We start from the raw sequence: 17,311 nt of genomic DNA on the forward strand, positions 1-17,311 counted from the left end.
AAAACTTGATTCGACTCGAAAAAATAAAAAAAATTTGAATTTCGAGTTAAACGAATCGAGTTATTCAAATCAACTCGAATTTTTTTTTCAAATTTCGAGTTCGAGTCGAGTTGAGTTTTCGAATTCGAATAACTCGAATAATTCGAATATCAAATTATAATATTTTACATTTTTCCCCAAACTCCCAAACCTTTTTACTTTTCCCTCAAAACTTTTACTCCTTCCCACTTTTCCCCCAAAACTTTTACTCTCCTCCTCTCCCAACCCCCCAATCTACCAAAATCCATTTCCTACCAAAATTTTACTCTCCCATTTACTTTTTTCAAAATTTTACTCCCAAAAACCCTCAAAACCTTTTATTTTCCCCCAAAATTTTTACTCTCTCCCACTTTTTCCCTAAAACTTTTATTCCCTTCCCATCCCACCCCACCTCTCATCTCCTCCAATTTTTTTTTTAATATTTTCCCTCCAAAATTTTACTCCCTCCTATTTACTTTTCCTCAAACTTTTATTCCCCAAAACTTTTTATTTTCCCCCTAAACTTTTACTTCTCACCCTTTACTCTCAAATAAAAATCAAAATTATCCAAAAATCACTAAATATAAATAGTAATAATTTTATTTATATCTACTATTTATATTATTAAATTAAATTTCACATTTTATATTATTTATATTATTGAATTGTTTAGTCATATTGAATATTTATATTAAAATTGAATTATTAATTATGCCATAAAATATTCTTGTTAAAATTTTATATTGGTATCAATTTCACATTTTATTTTTAAAATAACTTTTATTAAAAAATCACATTTTACATTTAATATATTTTTAATTTCAAAATACATAGTGACAAGAATCTGAAAATAATTGAAACAACTAAGCAAGCAAAGAAGCTAACCAATATATAAAAAATTAATAAATAACTTATGAGGTGATGAAAGTTAATAAAAATTTTGATTAAGGTGGACAAATTTTATTACGATGGGTGACAGTGGTTATAAGGACCCAAAATTATTTTTTAAAATTTAACTCGAACAAATATATTTGATTCGATTCGATTCGATTTGAATTCCATCTCACTCGACTCGATTCGAGAAAACTTCAAATAAGGTTAGGATGATAAAATGAGACTCGAAAACTTTCGATTCGATTCGATTGAATGCTCACCCCTAACAACAATGACATTAGAGGGAAACGAAGAAAAATGAAGTGGGGAGGAGGATCTTCGATACTCAATAATTAAAAAATGTGTAATTTTTAGTTTTAGATGAGGATATTGTTAGAAAGAAAGTAATATTAAAAAGTGTGAATGCAAGTGATATTTAAAGACCACCTTCAAATTTGTTTTATTTATCAAACAAAAGTCACCTAAATGTATAAAATTTCAAGCTTACCAAATAACTTGTTATTTCAAAATTAGATAATACACTAGTATTAATTTAAATGTTATGGATGAATTGACACGTATGTAATTTAGCTTTTTTATAATTAGAATAGAATATAAAATTTAACTTTAGAATTTCAATTGTTTTTATATAATAATTCCATTTGTTTTAATTTTAAAACATGCTAATTTTTTTAAATAATGATAAATTTAACTTATACTTACTCACATAACCCTATTTTATCTTATATTTAATACTAACAAATAATTTTAAAATTATAAAATATTCAATAACATTAAATCAAAATTCAAAAGAAAATTATAAAAGATCATAAAAAACATAAATTACACATGAATTGCCATACAGACTATCATATTTAAAAGTGGAACATTTTAATTAGTATTAATGTTTTAAAAAAATCAATTCGGCTCTTTTTGAATAGTTGGTCAAATTTCATTCTTTTTGAAAGGTTGAGGCCAAATTGAAAAATATATATATATAAACATCTAGTGACAATTTGACTATGAGAGAGAATCACATCATCATTTGAAAATTTAAAAACTTTATTTAAACTCTAAAATATAAAAAATTAAAACTTTCCGTTGATGATATTTTACAATTTTAGAATGTCATGCCATCCGGGCAATTTACTAAAAAAGCCTAATTTTTTTAAAATTTACCGAAATGGGTCCGGTATTTTATAATTTACCGGAATGGGCTCTTTTCCCCAAAATCGAGTCCACGTCAGAGAGATGTCAGGGTACGTGTGGCCGCGATTTGCCCCGTGCGTGAACAGTGCAAGGGTCAAAAAATTGACCGGTTGCCCCCCCAACGGTCAAAAAAAAACTATAAATACCCCCATCCTTTTTTTTTCACAAACTAATCCTCTCTCAAATTTCCTCTCAATTTCTTCTAAATTTCCTCTCAATTTCTTTTAAATTTCCTCTCAATTTGCTTTCAAATTCCTTCAAAATTTCTCTCAAATCCATATTTATTTTCAATTTGCTCTCAAGTTCCTCTTAAATTTCTAATAAATCCCTATTTTTAAATAATTTTATTTTTTAGAATAAAAAATCAAGAACAAGAAATTGAGAATCAAATTGTGAAAATTGAGAGTTGAGTTGAAAATAATAAAAGTTGGAGGGCTTTATATAAGGAAAATTATGGTTGTTGGAGTCTCATTGGCATTGGAATTTTTGCCTGTTAGGAAATATTTCCGTTGGACAGAAAATGCCACATAGGAGTGTTTTTATAAAAGAAAAGAATACTCGTCCTACAGGGTGTGCTTTCCCTGCAAGATAAGTGAAAGTGTGTCATGTAGGGTGCGTTTTATTTTCTCTCTCCAAAAACAGCATAGATTAGTAAATTTTCAAAAAAAAACCCTAATTTCTCAATTTATTTTTCTTTTCAAAGATATTTAAATGAATTAACTCAAGCAAAGAAGTGTTTAAATTTCAAGCCGACTTCCTTATATTACGGAGGAAATATAAATTTGAAAAATACTATTTAAATTTTTATTTGATATATAAAATTTTAAAAATATTTAATATTAAATAAGGGGCAAAATACCAAAAAAAAACTAATTTTTTTTTAAAATTTACCGAAATGGGCCCGGTATTTTATTATTTACCTGAATGGGCCCTTTTCCCCGAAATCGTGTCACGTCGTGCGATGTCGAGAATGCGTGCGAAATCGCGCCATGTCGTCGCGCTTGTCGACATGGCAACAAATCGCGTCCTCTGAAGCGCGATTTGTGTCCACGTTAGCAAAGCGCGCTACTGTGGACGCGATTTCCTGGCACGTGCCCTGGCATCGCGCTGACGTGGACGCGATTTCGGGGAAAAGTGCCCATTCCGGTAAATAATAAAATACCGGGCTCATTTCGGTAAATTTAAAAAAAAAAAGGCTTTTTTTGGTATTTTGCCCATGCCATCTCACTTTAATAGAATCCAAATTTAAGGTCAAATTGAGAAAAATTACTAAATTTCGGAACAAATGTAAATCAAGAAAAGTTTAGGGTCCAAATTAAAAAGCTATCAAACTTGTAAGGACTAAATGTTGGTTTTAGGGTGAAAGTAAAGAAGTTAGGGGCAAACCATAAAATCTAACGTCTTTGCTTATGCATATGACAATGGAGCCCTTTTAGTAAGCTGGTAAATGGAGACAATGACCTTTCACAAATTGAGCTTGCAAGCAACAGAAAGTATTCCATCTATCCTTTTTCGCCTCGCACTCTGATTATGAGATTTGGTTGTAATTAGATTTAGAGATAAACCAATACAGTAAGCTTTTTTAATATATATTTTTTAATTTATAATATTTAGATTTAAATCTTTATCTAAAATCGATTAATACATTGTTGCTGATCAGATTATTAAAAAATTTTAAAAAAAAATCTTAATTAAAATAATAAAATTAATGATTTAAATTCAAATCTCACGTAACCAAATATTTAAATACCAGTGTAGATATACATGATAATACATTTTATTGGATATTCCTCACTTAAAAAAAAGAAGAAGATATTTTGTTTGTATAGAAACAAACTGAAGAAATCTTGAGCGTTGAGTCCATGAGCGAATGGTTCTCAAAAGAGTACACGTGCTGCCTACCTTTACTTCCATTTTAAATCTTTTGCTTCCATGCATGTATTTCTCCTCTTAACTATAAGACCAAAACAAAGCGGAGAGAGAAAGAAAGAAAGAAAGAGTCATGGTTTTTTGCTTTGATTCTTTTTCTTATGTATAGGCCTCTTCATCGCCATCATTAGCGACCCATCTCTTTTCATTTGAATTTTCTCAGTTCCAATAACCCATTTTACTCTCTCTTTAAAAAAAAAAAATTTTAAAAAAATTGTTAAACAATGAAATAAAGAATTAGGGGAGTTCTCGTTTTATGGGTCGGATCTCTTTGTTGTACTTGAAACAAAGAACTGTCACATCTCAACTCTTGATTCTTGTCTGATCATCTCCATTGAAACAAAAGCAAGCAAAATGTGATCTGTTTTTTCTCTGCTTCTGGATCTGTAAATCTGTTTCTTATGCTTTGCTTTACTTCTTCAACATTGGAAGGTGTCTTCTTGGTCACAGTAAAGAAGCAATCATGAAAAATGCAGTATTTTCTAAGGTTTTGAGGTAAGAAATGAGCTACTGATCTTGTTTCCGTTTTTTTATCTGTTTTTATTTTTTTTATTCCTTAATGGAACTAAATCTATAAAGAAAGTTTGTTTGCAAGTTTTGCAACAAAAGGTTCTCATGTTGGAAGTCGTCACATAAGAACACATATGAAGCATGATAGTTTCGCTGAAACAGAGGAAGAGTCTGCTGACATGCCCATAAACAGACTTATTTCCACCGCTAATCCCAGAAACATAAAGAGATTTGTCGTGTCCGATGCTGGTGGCCAATCTGCAGCTTATGGTTTAAGGGAAAACCCCAAGAAAACCAAGAGGTTTTCGGATTCAGGCAATGGTTCTTCACTCAAAGAGATGCTGGTGTGTAAAGAATGTGGTAAGGGCTTTCGATCATTGAAAGCTCTTTGTGGTCACATGTCTTGTCATTCAGATAATGGTGAAAAACAAAAGGTGATAATGGATAGTCAGTCGGATACTGAGACATCAGCTCCAAGTAAAAGGAGATCCAGAAGGGGTACACCTAAGACAATCGGTGTTTACCGTAATAATAATTCAGAGAATCTGGGGAATGGTTCTTCGTCTGTATCAGAGATAGTGCAAGAACAAGAAGAGGTGGCAATGTGTTTGATGATGTTGTCAAGGGATTCTGGTTGTAGAAAACGAATGAATTCAGCTGCTGACTCTTCAGATAACAACTCTGTTGTGTTGGAAGACAAATCATCGTCTATTGATGTGACGATTACTATTAAGAACGACATGAACAGGGGTGGGCTTTTGAAGATGACAAAGCAAAGAGACAACAAGTTGAAGAAATCTCCTGAATCTGATCCTTCTTCTGAGAATTCTGATTCTGGGTATTTTAGAAATGGACCAAAGAAGGTGGAATCAGATGATTCTGTCGATGGGTTTCTCAAGAACAATGAGTTTAAGAAGCCTAATATAGAATCTGGATCTGGGTTCAGAGACAGGGATGCAACTTATAGCAAGTGTTTGAGTAAATTCAAAAGTGTGAAAACTGGATCTCCAAAGTATGATTTAAGAAAAAATGGGAAGAATGATTATTACAGTCCTCAAAAGGGAAGCAAATATGAATGTTTAACCTGTAACAAGACCTTTGACTCCCATAGGGCTCTTGGAGGGCATAGAGCAAGCCATACAAAGGTGAATGGGTACAATGAGTCAATACAGGAGAGTTATGAAGCAAATGATTCTTTTACGGCTCCAATGACTGATACCAAAGTTACCAAGGCTTCTTCAAATGGTAAAAGGCTTGGTGTTCCTCGTGGTTCATCTTACAATGCTGAGAAAAGATTGGGTTCAAAGAAAAACAAGGGCCATGAGTGCCCATTTTGCTTCAGAGTTTTCAAGTCAGGCCAAGCTTTAGGAGGTCATAAAAGGTCCCATTTTGTTGGAGGTTCAGATGACAGAACATTGGTGATCAAACAAGACTCATCAGATATGCCAGCTCTAATTGATCTTAACCTTCCAGCTCCTGTTGAGGAAGATGCATTTGGTAATGCTGCTGGGTTCATGCCTTAGTAGACTGGAAGCACTAGAAGCATGACTCGGCTCACGGCCTGACTGATGGTTCTAGAGACTCATCCCGTTTGCTAACTGCCCGTGGCACTAGCAAAGCTGGGTTTGATCTTCAAACTGAACAAACTTTTGGGCATAGTTTCCTCATGATGCAAGAGATTCTAGAGTGTATAGACAAGTCAATTTACCCCCCTTTTTTGTGTTTCCCCTTTTTGCTAAGGTAAATCTTTCCCTATATGTTGCTTTTGAACTATGAAAAACATGTTCTCTTGCATTTAAAACTAGCTTTCTTTTGATGTTATCTATGTCTATTTGTTCTTGAGACATTATCAACTATGTTTCCTCTTCAAGTGCACTCCATTTTCCATATCAAAAGTACAATTTTCAGCTTTGGGTTGCTTCAAATCAGTCCAACAGTGAAGCAAATTGAAGGGGCAACAGCCTCTGTTCTTCAACTTATGTGTCTCTTGCCATCTGCTTTATGGGGGAAAAACAATAAAGAAAGTGCCATGTCAATGGAGTGGAAGAGAAGTTTACTGCCCCCAAGAACTTCCCCTTTACATTTAATTGCTAGGCACTCATTTATTTATATCTATCAAGAAATCCAAGATGTCATTTCAATGGTGTGGAAGACAAGTCCCTTTGGTCTTTGTTCCAATAGCCTTTAAAACCTACTCTTGGGAAATGTCATTACATCTTCTTTAATGCTTTTTCTTTTCTTTATTGCAAAGGAAATGATAATTACTTATGTAATGTGACAACAAATGTGGAATTCAAATTAAAAAAAGTATGGTGAAGGACAGCTTACCTCACTTTGAGCAATGAAAATGTTCCTTGTTAAGCTGTTGAAACAATTTGTGGTTGCATCCTCCACTACCATTAAATCATTACATAATTGTTTACCAGACCTTAATAATGGGAACTCCAATTTGATTGTTATATTTAACATTGTTCAGCTATATTCTGGATATAATTAAAATAAACCTCAGCTGATGAAATCATTCCAAATATGAGTGTTGAATCGCCAGGCCATTGAATTTTGGGTTCTATAAGAAGCTTCGTCTTTTGTGGGTCATCATCCAATCATTATGAAATACAAGAGTTGGGCCCAAATCTTCATTGCTACCTTGTCTTCATATAAACTTGTGGTAGGGTCTTTTAGATTTGAATATAATGCAATAAGTTTTTTCAGGTAAACCTTAAAAACCCGAACTTGAAATTAATGTTAATTGATGCTTTCGTACAATTTTTTTTCTCAATCAGTGGTCCAATTGTAATAGAACAAGTTTTTAAATACGAAAGAGAAAGAGAGTAAAAGAAGTAAAATAATCAAAACAGATGGGGCGTTTAACATGAACGGGAACTACTTTGTTATAGGAGGGGTATTACGTGATTCTTATGAGAATTAGATGGCAGGTTTTGATAGATTTATTGGAAGAGGCTCGGTTCTCATGGCTGAATTATGGGAAATCTTTCATGGCCTATAAGTAGTTCGCCATAGAGGTTATTCTAAGGTAATTCTTAAATGTGGTAGTAATATTGTAATTGACATACTCAATGATAATTCAAAGGAAGCATCGTTTATATCTCTTGTTCGTGGAATTAAAAAAGAATATTGGCATCTCAAACATGTGGTAGCTGACTATTTAGCCAAACATTGTCCCAATAATGATCTTAAGCTAGTTACTTTTGAATTCCCTTTGTTTACTATTAGGAAGTTATTGTTAAAAGATAAATTTGAAAAAACTCATGTAAAGACCATTAAGTCTAAGACTATGATGGCCTTCTTTATTTATATATAAAAAAAAAAACAATCAATGCATGTTTGAGGTATGTTTTTGTTGTACATAATCCATGCCAAAGCAATATTTACCTAGTGAACAACCAATCAAATCGCATTAAATGTGATTATAGCACTCATCACTTCCGACATGCATAACTCAGGAGGAAAGACTCGCACTCGCCCACAAACCAATCAAGTTGTATTAAATCCACCTATCACCTCTATCGTATAAGTCGTAAATCCTTTCATGAGCCAATACCAAAACCCCTAATACAATCTAATCACATCCTGTCCTACCTCGAGGTAAGCTATAATTCTCTAAGAAGTTCACATCGAGCCATCTTCCCTTATAAAAATTAATACAAAGAGGCATAAGAGGAAAACCAAGAACCGCTTAGTCAAGAGTTTCATAAATCTCCCCTTGTCTCAAAGGCAATCCCCTCCAGAGCTCTTGTCACCTAACCAATGGTGTGAACCACCTGCAACCACCAACCTCCAAACCACATAATTTATGTTGTCTATGGGAATTACGATGAAAAACAACAACTCAATTGAATGGTTATAAGCTCCCACTCTGAAAGACAAGAAAGAGCGAATCATTGACAAGCTGCTCAACAATAGAACAACTCAGGTCGTGAGCATGAGACTGAAGATCACTGGAAAAGGCTAATCAACTAAAGCAATCAGTTCTGGGTTGAGAACAACCAACAAGGATACCACTATGATGAGTGGATATTTATTACATATTTTAGGCCTTAATTTGCTCAAATTTACACTATTTCTGAGTAAATTTTAGTTAATTTCAAGTCAATAGATCCTTTTTTTTAGTAATAGTTCCATTTTATTAGTAGTTGTTGTAAAATTAGTTTTAGATTATTTTAGTAACGCTTTTAATTCTTTTGGTTAAATAAGCTTTTTCATGATCATTTTGTAAGTATTGGATTGAGCCCGAAAAAGATGAATGGATACAGAAAAAAGTGGAACAAGAAAAAATATGAAAAACAAGATACCAGAAACTACTCAAGAAGGTTGTGACCTTGGCTGAAAATTTTGCACCTTAATTTTATTTCAATTTTTAATTGGGCCTTTTAATTTTTTTTCACTCATAATTTTGTCCTAACAAACCTTGATTAGGTTAAAATTGTTTTTGAGCTTTTCTTAGTTTATGGGTGTTTTTACATCAAGTTCTTACTTCTTTTATGAATTGCAACTACTCTATTTATTATTAAGTTTTATTTTGTTGTATTATTGTCATGCTGTTTTTTAATATATTTTATGTTGTTTATGCGATCATGAGATCTATATATTAATGGTTTAGTAATCGAAAAGGATGAATGCTTGATTTAAGAATAACACTACAATTTAAATCTTCGATTTTAATTTACGTTAATAGAAATCGTAAAAAAAAAAAAAAAGTTGAGAGAGCTCCTTACTCATAGTAAAGAAAACCCAAGACTAATTTAAGGTAAAACGATCAACTGAGGACCACATAACACTTTGTATGAGGTCTGTAAATTGTTAAATTACTTGGTGTCGTCAAAGAAGGTATGACAATGACACTTGTACTTTTAGCATTTTACCTAAATCATTTAGCTTATTTTGTATTCAAATATGCCCAATTTTATGTAATATTTTCATAATCGAATCGGTGGTCGAATTAGTTAAGCCACCGATTTATTAGTTCAATTAATTCATATAGTTCGTATAGTTTGATTAAATAAATCATTAAAAAATTTAAAAAAATATATTTTTGAAACGATTGACGCTAACTAATTTATACCTGATTCAATTGATCCATACCAATTTATATACAATCTCTTTTGTTTTGGTTGAATGCATATACAATAAAAATATTAGATATTGACTTGGTATAATAACTAATATCTAATACATGAAGATTACCCAAAAAACAAATCTAAAACATAAAGTAAGGATTGGCAAGGAAAGCAATGTCAGCTGACTGTCAAACTCTGCAGCAACTATGAGATAAAAAAGCAAGAACAAGTCCCCTTTATTCTATATTATACTGCTAAATCATCGATTCCACCACTTCACAGTCACGTAAACAACCATGAAGATGTAAACAACTCCTCCCAACTGCAGAACAGTTCCAACATTCGGTTCTTTTCCCACATTTTCTTTGAATTTATACATAAGAAAAATAACAAGTAATGTTACTACTAATTTTATATGATCTGCAGTAATTAATCTCCTAAACCTAACCAACAGGAATTTCAATATTCAGATGCATAGATTAGAATTGAAGGGTTGAAATTAGATAAAATATGGGCACCATAAGAGATTAATGACCTCACGCAAGCATTATAGCTGAGCTTGTGTAAGTAAATATAATAATAATTTATGATATAATCATCTGTGTGAACCTTTTCAGGTAAATGACTCACTTCCATCTTGAGAAAAGTATTGTGTTGCATGACTTGGCTGCCCTTCAGTTGATACCCATCAATTACAGGCCTGTAGGTACGAAAAGGGTTAGCATTAATCTATATGATAAACAAATAAATAATTAAATAAAAGATATGCAAATTGAATGCTTACTTCTCAAAGATCACTGCATGGACATCTAAATTAACTCTTTAGGAGACAAAAATATAGAACAGCAAAACCTAGCTATAATCTAAATTCTAATGCATATTTTAATTTATATATATATCCCTTGGCATGGCAAGCAAGAAAAGTTATCATTTTGCCATGACTATTGGCTTCCTCTTTTCTTTTATAACTTTTAGTCACCTCCACAAAATGTTGAACAAGGACCTAAACTTGCTTTCTTTTTGCTTTTTCTTTTGTCGATCAACTGTCATGTGCCTTTTTTTTTCCCACATGATATAAACCGAATGCTACTCTATATTTCTTCCTATTGCATAATCATGTCCATGATGATAATATCTATATAAAAATATATTAATATTCAATGCTCAGTTAATGTATAATTTTATATGATTTTACATATAGATAGGACATTGTGACATCATTTTAAACATTTTAATTATATCTTCAAACTATCAAATTTTTAGTTAAATTACATTTCAAATCTTATGTGACATACTTTAAAATGAAAATTTTATAGAAAAGTAAAATATTACTGCATCACTTTTAAAAGTAAAAATTTAAAATAAAAAGAGAGTGTGTGAGTGATGAAACTTTTGCAAAAATTTTGAAAACTTTAAAACTAAGATTTTGCAACATTCATTTTACAATATTTATTTTTAAAACTTTTCATTTTAAACTGTCACAAAAAGTTGACATCTTTTTAACGGTTAAATTAATATTTGAATAATGAAACGACCTTATTAATATAGCCTCAATTCTTGAGGATGATTTAGAATGAAAGTTATAGTTTGAAGATATATGACGTAATTAATTCTATAGTTAATAAACTAATTAATAACATGTAACCTAAAATTTTTAAAAATAAATTTATTTTACTTTTATTTTTAATAATACATTATTATTTGATTAAAATAATATATCATTATCTAATTCATTAATTATATTTAGAATTTCCCACTAAAACATATATTTACTGTATTGCCAGGTGATGCCCATCTATTAGTGATTTACTCAACCTATGGTGCCTATGTCATTAAGGAAGATTTAGGGCCCCTCTAGATGGGCGATGTGTTTATTTGTGGTTAGTGTAAAAACATGAGTGGTAATGGTGAGATTAGATATTGTAACAATACTATAACGTGAGATAAAAAGAAAACTAAATACACTACACTAAAAATGCACACCCAACCAAAATAACCCTTAAATTCCATTAAAAAAAAAAAAAACATCTCATAACCACCTCCATGGTAAAGTCATCATTTGCATTTCACATGAAGTTGTGATGTAAGATTACCGACAGGTTAATGTTTCCAAACGAACACTTGAATCTTCATCAACTTCACTAGTTACTAATTAAATAAGTAATTATCCAGACTTTTTAGGTTTTTATGCCTATCCAAATATAACATTTTAAATATATAAAAGAATATTGAGTATTAAACGCATACCCCATATCAATTGCTCACACTCAAATCTGAAACAGCATAAAACCAACTTCCTAAATTTCTTGCTATGTAAACTTGAGGTTTTATTACCTAAATTATCGTAACTCTTAAAATCATTTTGTGATATATGGAATTTTGAATTAAATTAAATTAAAACTTTTCATTTTTTACACTCTCTCCGTTCTCTTTTAATGCACTTTTTTAAATGGTTAGATAACTTTTATTTACAATTCTTTTATTTTGTTTTCTACTCAGCTTCTTCCCAGCATTTAGATTTTGTGATTTATTTAGGTTTTTTCATTATAAATATTCACTCAACATTAACTATAACTATATAAAAAGAATGAAAAATTTATTTTTAAGAAAAATAATACACGGGCTTCAAATCGGGGTGAGAAAGTAACTGAAATCAAGATTTAAAGATGAAAAAAGAACTCATCGGAATCTAGGTTTGTCGTCAAAAAACAAGTTAACTTGGATGAGTTTTTTTGACAAATTCTTGAATTTCTATCATTTGAGTTTTTGGGTGAAGAACAAAAGAGATGAATATAATTATAAGTTCTTTTAGAACTTTTTTTTTTTATTTTTTTAGTTAACAATTGCCACACGTCACAAAATGATTTACTAAGAAATTTTTTTAACGGCTAGGATAATTTGAGTGATGGAGTATAGCTTAGGTACCACTTTAGGTAAAAGAGTATAATTTAGGTACCATTTTATAATTTAAGCCTTCATTAAATCTACTTTTAGGGCATTTGGTTCATATTTTGCTAATTTGTCCTACTAAAATTTGCTTCTTCTTCTTAATCATTTCCTAATATTTAAGTTATTTTATTGATAACTTAATACATTTTTTATTAATTAATTTCGTATCTCATTTTTCAAATAAATAGAGTGAAATTAAAATGAACAATAAGTAGATGAAGCTTCTCTTTTGATCAAAGTGATAAGAGAAACGAAGAATAGATACATTTTTTTATTAAATTAGTGTGTTATTTGTTATGGTTTAAGGGTAAATTTTATCAAAATGATAAAAGAGATTGGTAAAATTGTTATAAAGTAACATTGTAATATAATTGACAGAATGTTAATTTTTCTTAAGTAATAATAATATATATGATTTAAATGTTACTTGAAGAATATATTAAAATTAAAAAATAGAGAAATTACTTTTTGTTAGTTCATCTTATAAATAATCAAAGTCATTAAAAAGAAAATAAAATTATCAAAATTTTCACATTATGTAATATTATTTAAGGTATAATCTTGTAAATGTAAGATTAATTTAAAATCCAAACTAAAAAATATTATTTTAAAATTATATATTAACTCTGAAAAAGTGAAATTACTTATAAAACCAATACCCTTTGGCAATGGGAAGGGTAAGGTCTAAAACATCCACCCAGATGATTGAAGAGGTTATTAAACTGATAACCTTTTTGGGTGAAATGGATACAACTTTACCCACGGCAAAGAGCAACTAAAACGTCGATCAAAGTGATTCTACTGGTTACGCTAAAAATCTTTTCACTAGCACTAAAGTTGCATTAATCTATCAAAACCCATGTCTAGAAAGGCCTTTTCAGATATTTGCTAGATAAGCATAAGTAACAATAAGGCAGTCCACAAATACTAAATCTGAAGAAATAGTAGCCAATAAAACCATGCACCTGGCGTTATTCATGAAGTGGAAACAAGCAGAGATATCACACGGAAGAGCCTGGCCTACCAGATCACTATAGATATCAGTATATCCATAAACATACAACATTAGGGGTCCAAGTCCTATTTATTAGTACTCTGATACAGTTAATTGTTCTATTATAGATTAGGAGTGGTCAATCAAAGAGCCTTGTATATCTCAAGCTTGTGGGGTTAATTAATATCAAATAATATTAATCACAGTGGTCCACTAGCTAGTGTACCTACGAAGCTCATGGGTATGGGAGAATGATCAATATCTAAGCTATGCATCTTCCTGTTGCCTTCATAATTGTCCATTAGTTCCAAGCTACTTAAGTACTGATTGTTCCTCTTACGAGTTAATAATGACACTGTAGTCATCTCTTTCGAGCACACAGACACAAAAGAACTTCAGGCATATATATTAAGTTAATTGGATTACTTAAAAGGAAGATATGCATACCATATTCTCTTTCTCATCTGCCACGCATTCCAGGAGGCACAATATCACCGAGTAACCCTTCATCTGTGGGGAGCTGTGAGGTGGGTTCAGGCTCCGGATGTGGTTCTCCTACGTCAACGGGTGCTTGGTGCGGCTGTAATTGTGTTATGCTCGGAGGCATTTGCCTATGTGACTGCACCCCTGGATGATAAATTTGTGAGACTGGCGGTGTCAATTGACCAGCAAACGCAGCTTCATGGCAGATGAGTCCACCTCTGGGGAATGCGATACCGTGATGACAGTGTTGACCTTCATATGTAGTGATAACAATGGCAGGATCTTCAGAAGAGCGTTCTACCCTCTTCTTCACTGTGCATTTGCTATTTGTACAGCGATAATAGCTCCTGTGAGATCAAATATGTGGCTCAGATTCGCACACCAATCTGAAATTTTTGCTCTAATTCCATTAATGATTTTACGCTTAAATTCATCATCATCATTTCTCTACTCTCAAACCATAATGATTCTATTAAGGGTTTTTGCTACATGGATAAAATTCAAGTGATGACGCTTCTCTTTATTTTAAAACCAATATTTTCTTTATTCATGACTATTTGCTTTACAAATTTGATGAATTCATACTTCAGATAATTCAAAGAAAGGTCTTTTGTCACATAAAATAAGAGTGAAGAAAAATATTTAGGTAGTTGAAATTTAAGATTCAGAAAATAGAGAATCAATGCTTAGAGTCCTAGCAATGGTATAGCCATGAACTGTTGGAATCTCCCTCTTTGAGACTACGAAAATAGTGGATTAATAATCAATAGTACTTAACTTTGTTGAAAATAGTTTATAACCCTTTGATTTCTGATAGAAAACTACCCCCTGTGACAAAGAGGGAAGAAGATAGAACTTACACAAACTTATGGGAAGAAATGTCACTATTATATTAGAAAATTTACGATGTTTCACTACGGAGTTTTAATTTTTTGAAAAGAAATCAGTAGTGAAAGTGGGTAAAATGTCTGTTTTGTTTGAATTATGAATGATAGAGAAATAGCAACAGACCTAGGAAATGGACTGTTTTTGACAGCTTTTTGTCCATATTTCCGCCATCGATAGCCATCTTCAAGATGATCAACCTCACTCTTGGTCATAAATGCAAAACGTGGCTGCCGTATTTGCTTTTGCCCCTTCTTCCTCACCTTACTCCTACAAATATATTCCACCCACAATTATAATAATAATAAAGTACTTGAATTTGTATTGTATATACTTGCATTGACATGGAGGAAATCCATGATTTCATGAGATGCTAAGATCACTTCTTTTTTCCTAAGAAAAGCTTTTCAATGGTCAGTAAATGTATGAAACCATGAACTATGCATGAAACGCGTTCTCAGAATTCATAAAGCAATGAAAAAAAAACCACACTAAAATCCCATATAACGAATGATTTTGCAACACCCATTTCACTTTTATCTATACATTTAGAACAAAAGACAGATTCATAAAAACTGTGAAACAAAGCATATCAAAACTAAGATTTATGTTACAAAAGGAGGGATTTCCCAGCTATATACCCGCCTTTTGCTTTTCGCCCTCCAAACAAGGGTTAAATATGGAAGTGACAAAAGAAACTTAGACAACGGCATATGCCCGCCGCAATGGCGGCGGTATAACGGTGTTCGAGGCCACTTTAGTTAATAGCAAAAAGTACCTTTTGCTTTTCACCCCCTGCATGATTGCACCTACTATTTAACTGAAATTACGAATCTACCTTATCCCATCCCCATTCCCCGACTTGCATGAAATGATTTCCCTTCCACGGTTTCAGTGTACGGACACCGAATTTGCACATTCTTTAGTACTGTTACTTTGCCCACCCAATTTGTACTTAATTACGAAACACTCCCCCCAAATAATCAAAAATAAAGAAATAAACAGTCAAATTTATTTTTTCTGGTGGTGTTTTTTCTCGTTTTCAGCATTGGTGATGGATGTTTGTTGACAACTACTCACGGTATCTCGGGCGGTTTTCCGCCGGAGCCCGTAGATTTCTCCGGCAGATCCTCACTGGAGCTCGACGACACCGACGGATTCGATGTCGACACATCAGCTGACCCACCCGGATTCGAAGCCGTCCCCGAAACCGAACAACGAACAACAATATCAGCTGCAGCACAGCTTTGAGAGGCGCTCAAGTTTCCCACCAATTCAGGCCTGGCGGAGTCAGTCCGGTCGATTTCAGCGAACCGTCCAAAGTCATCGGCATGGTCCGGTTGTAGATCCCAACCAAACTCGCTCAGTATACTACTGTCCTTGTCGAAGAAGTAATTAACGCTGCTGGAGACTGAGTCAGGTCCTCCCCCAGAAAATGTCCAGCTCGACTCGGATGTAAACGCAGTTCCTGGCTTGCCCCCCTCTTTGTCTTCCATAAGTATAACAGCAAAGTGAAGAAAAATCAAAGGATTCAAAGCATGGAAGCAGAATCTAAAAGAAACGCGGAAAGGGAAAGAAGAGCTAGGGTTTTGGGGTTGGAGAATGCGTGAGTTTTAGTGTTGGGAAAGCACGCGTGGATTTTGAAAAGCTTTCTTTTTGTCCCATCAATCCAAAGAGAGAGAAGGGGATCGAATAAAGGGGGAAGAAAATTAAAAGTTAGAAAAATATTGGCGTCAACCGAGAAACAGTGACGGGAGGCTAATATTTAAAGCTCCGGGTATGGAGGAAGGAAGTGGAAAGGACGACAGTTTTTAGCAACGAGTTAGGTTAGTTGTTCTCTCTCCAGATTATTGTGTAAGCTCATTTACATTTTTTCATAGATTTATATTCTCGATTGTCAATCCCTTAATTATTATAATTATAATTATAATTTCGTTTAGTCATTCTACTAATTAATTTTAATTGTAATTATACAATTTTATTAATTATAATTATAACTAAAAAATGCATGCCAAAAGATGAAGGCCTGTTCTTCATTGCTTAAAAAAAAATACTTCTGAATCCAAAAACACTTTTAGAAAAAAAATTGTGCAGAACAAGTTAGTTTTTGTTGAAATTTTTAGCTTTTCAGAAAGTATTTCTAAAAAGGAGAAGTTAAAAATTTTAGTTTTTCTTCTCCCAAAAAGTACTTTTGATGTTTAATTACTTTTTCATCATTCCAATAAAATTATTACTTTTTTTATTAGTGCTTAAATACAAATGTATTAAAATCATTAATTAAAAATAAAACAAATATATTTTAAAATACTAATTACAAATATTTAATGGTTATATTTAAATATTTAAAATATAGTTTATATATTCTAATTAAATTTTATAAATA

At 32.1% G+C, this 17,311-nt stretch overlaps 2 protein-coding genes across 2 annotated transcripts; one reads left to right on the forward strand and one right to left on the reverse strand.

Moving 5' to 3' along the window:
* Positions 1 to 4,042: 4,042 nt before the first annotated feature.
* Positions 4,043 to 6,913, forward strand: LOC105764478 (uncharacterized). The gene is made up of 2 exons (XM_012583068.2): positions 4,043 to 4,524; positions 4,613 to 6,913. The coding sequence occupies exons 1-2, from the start codon at positions 4,493 to 4,495 to the stop codon at positions 6,060 to 6,062; spliced, it is 1,482 nt and encodes a 493-aa protein (XP_012438522.1). The 5' UTR covers positions 4,043 to 4,492; the 3' UTR covers positions 6,063 to 6,913.
* Positions 6,914 to 9,623: 2,710 nt separating this feature from the next.
* Positions 9,624 to 16,804, reverse strand: LOC105764479 (probable WRKY transcription factor 57). The gene is made up of 4 exons (XM_012583070.2): positions 16,009 to 16,804; positions 15,055 to 15,198; positions 14,008 to 14,390; positions 9,624 to 10,317 (listed from the first exon to the last, which is right to left on the reverse strand). The coding sequence occupies exons 1-3, from the start codon at positions 16,422 to 16,424 to the stop codon at positions 14,021 to 14,023; spliced, it is 930 nt and encodes a 309-aa protein (XP_012438524.1). The 5' UTR covers positions 16,425 to 16,804; the 3' UTR covers positions 9,624 to 10,317; positions 14,008 to 14,020.
* Between the last annotated feature and the right edge of the window lie 507 nt (positions 16,805 to 17,311).

The sequence above is a fragment of the Gossypium raimondii genome, chromosome 12, assembly GCF_025698545.1.
Source record: "Gossypium raimondii isolate GPD5lz chromosome 12, ASM2569854v1, whole genome shotgun sequence".
NCBI lineage: Eukaryota > Viridiplantae > Streptophyta > Magnoliopsida > Malvales > Malvaceae > Gossypium > Gossypium raimondii.

Excerpts from the sequence above, each read along its gene's own strand:
- LOC105764478 (XM_012583068.2), top strand. The coding sequence starts at position 4,493 with ATGAAAAATGCAGTATTTTCTAAGGTTTTGAG. Across the intron at positions 4,525-4,612 it reads GTATTTTCTAAGGTTTTGAG|TTTGTTTGCAAGTTTTGCAA; the intron begins GTAAGAAATGAG and ends CTATAAAGAAAG.
- LOC105764479 (XM_012583070.2), bottom strand. The coding sequence starts at position 16,424 with ATGGAAGACAAAGAGGGGGGCAAGCCAGGAACTGCGTTTACATCCGAG. Across the intron at positions 15,199-16,008 it reads GGAAAACCGCCCGAGATACC|GAGTAAGGTGAGGAAGAAGG; the intron begins GTGAGTAGTTGT and ends ATATATTTGTAG. Across the intron at positions 14,391-15,054 it reads AAAAACAGTCCATTTCCTAG|GAGCTATTATCGCTGTACAA; the intron begins GTCTGTTGCTAT and ends TTGATCTCACAG.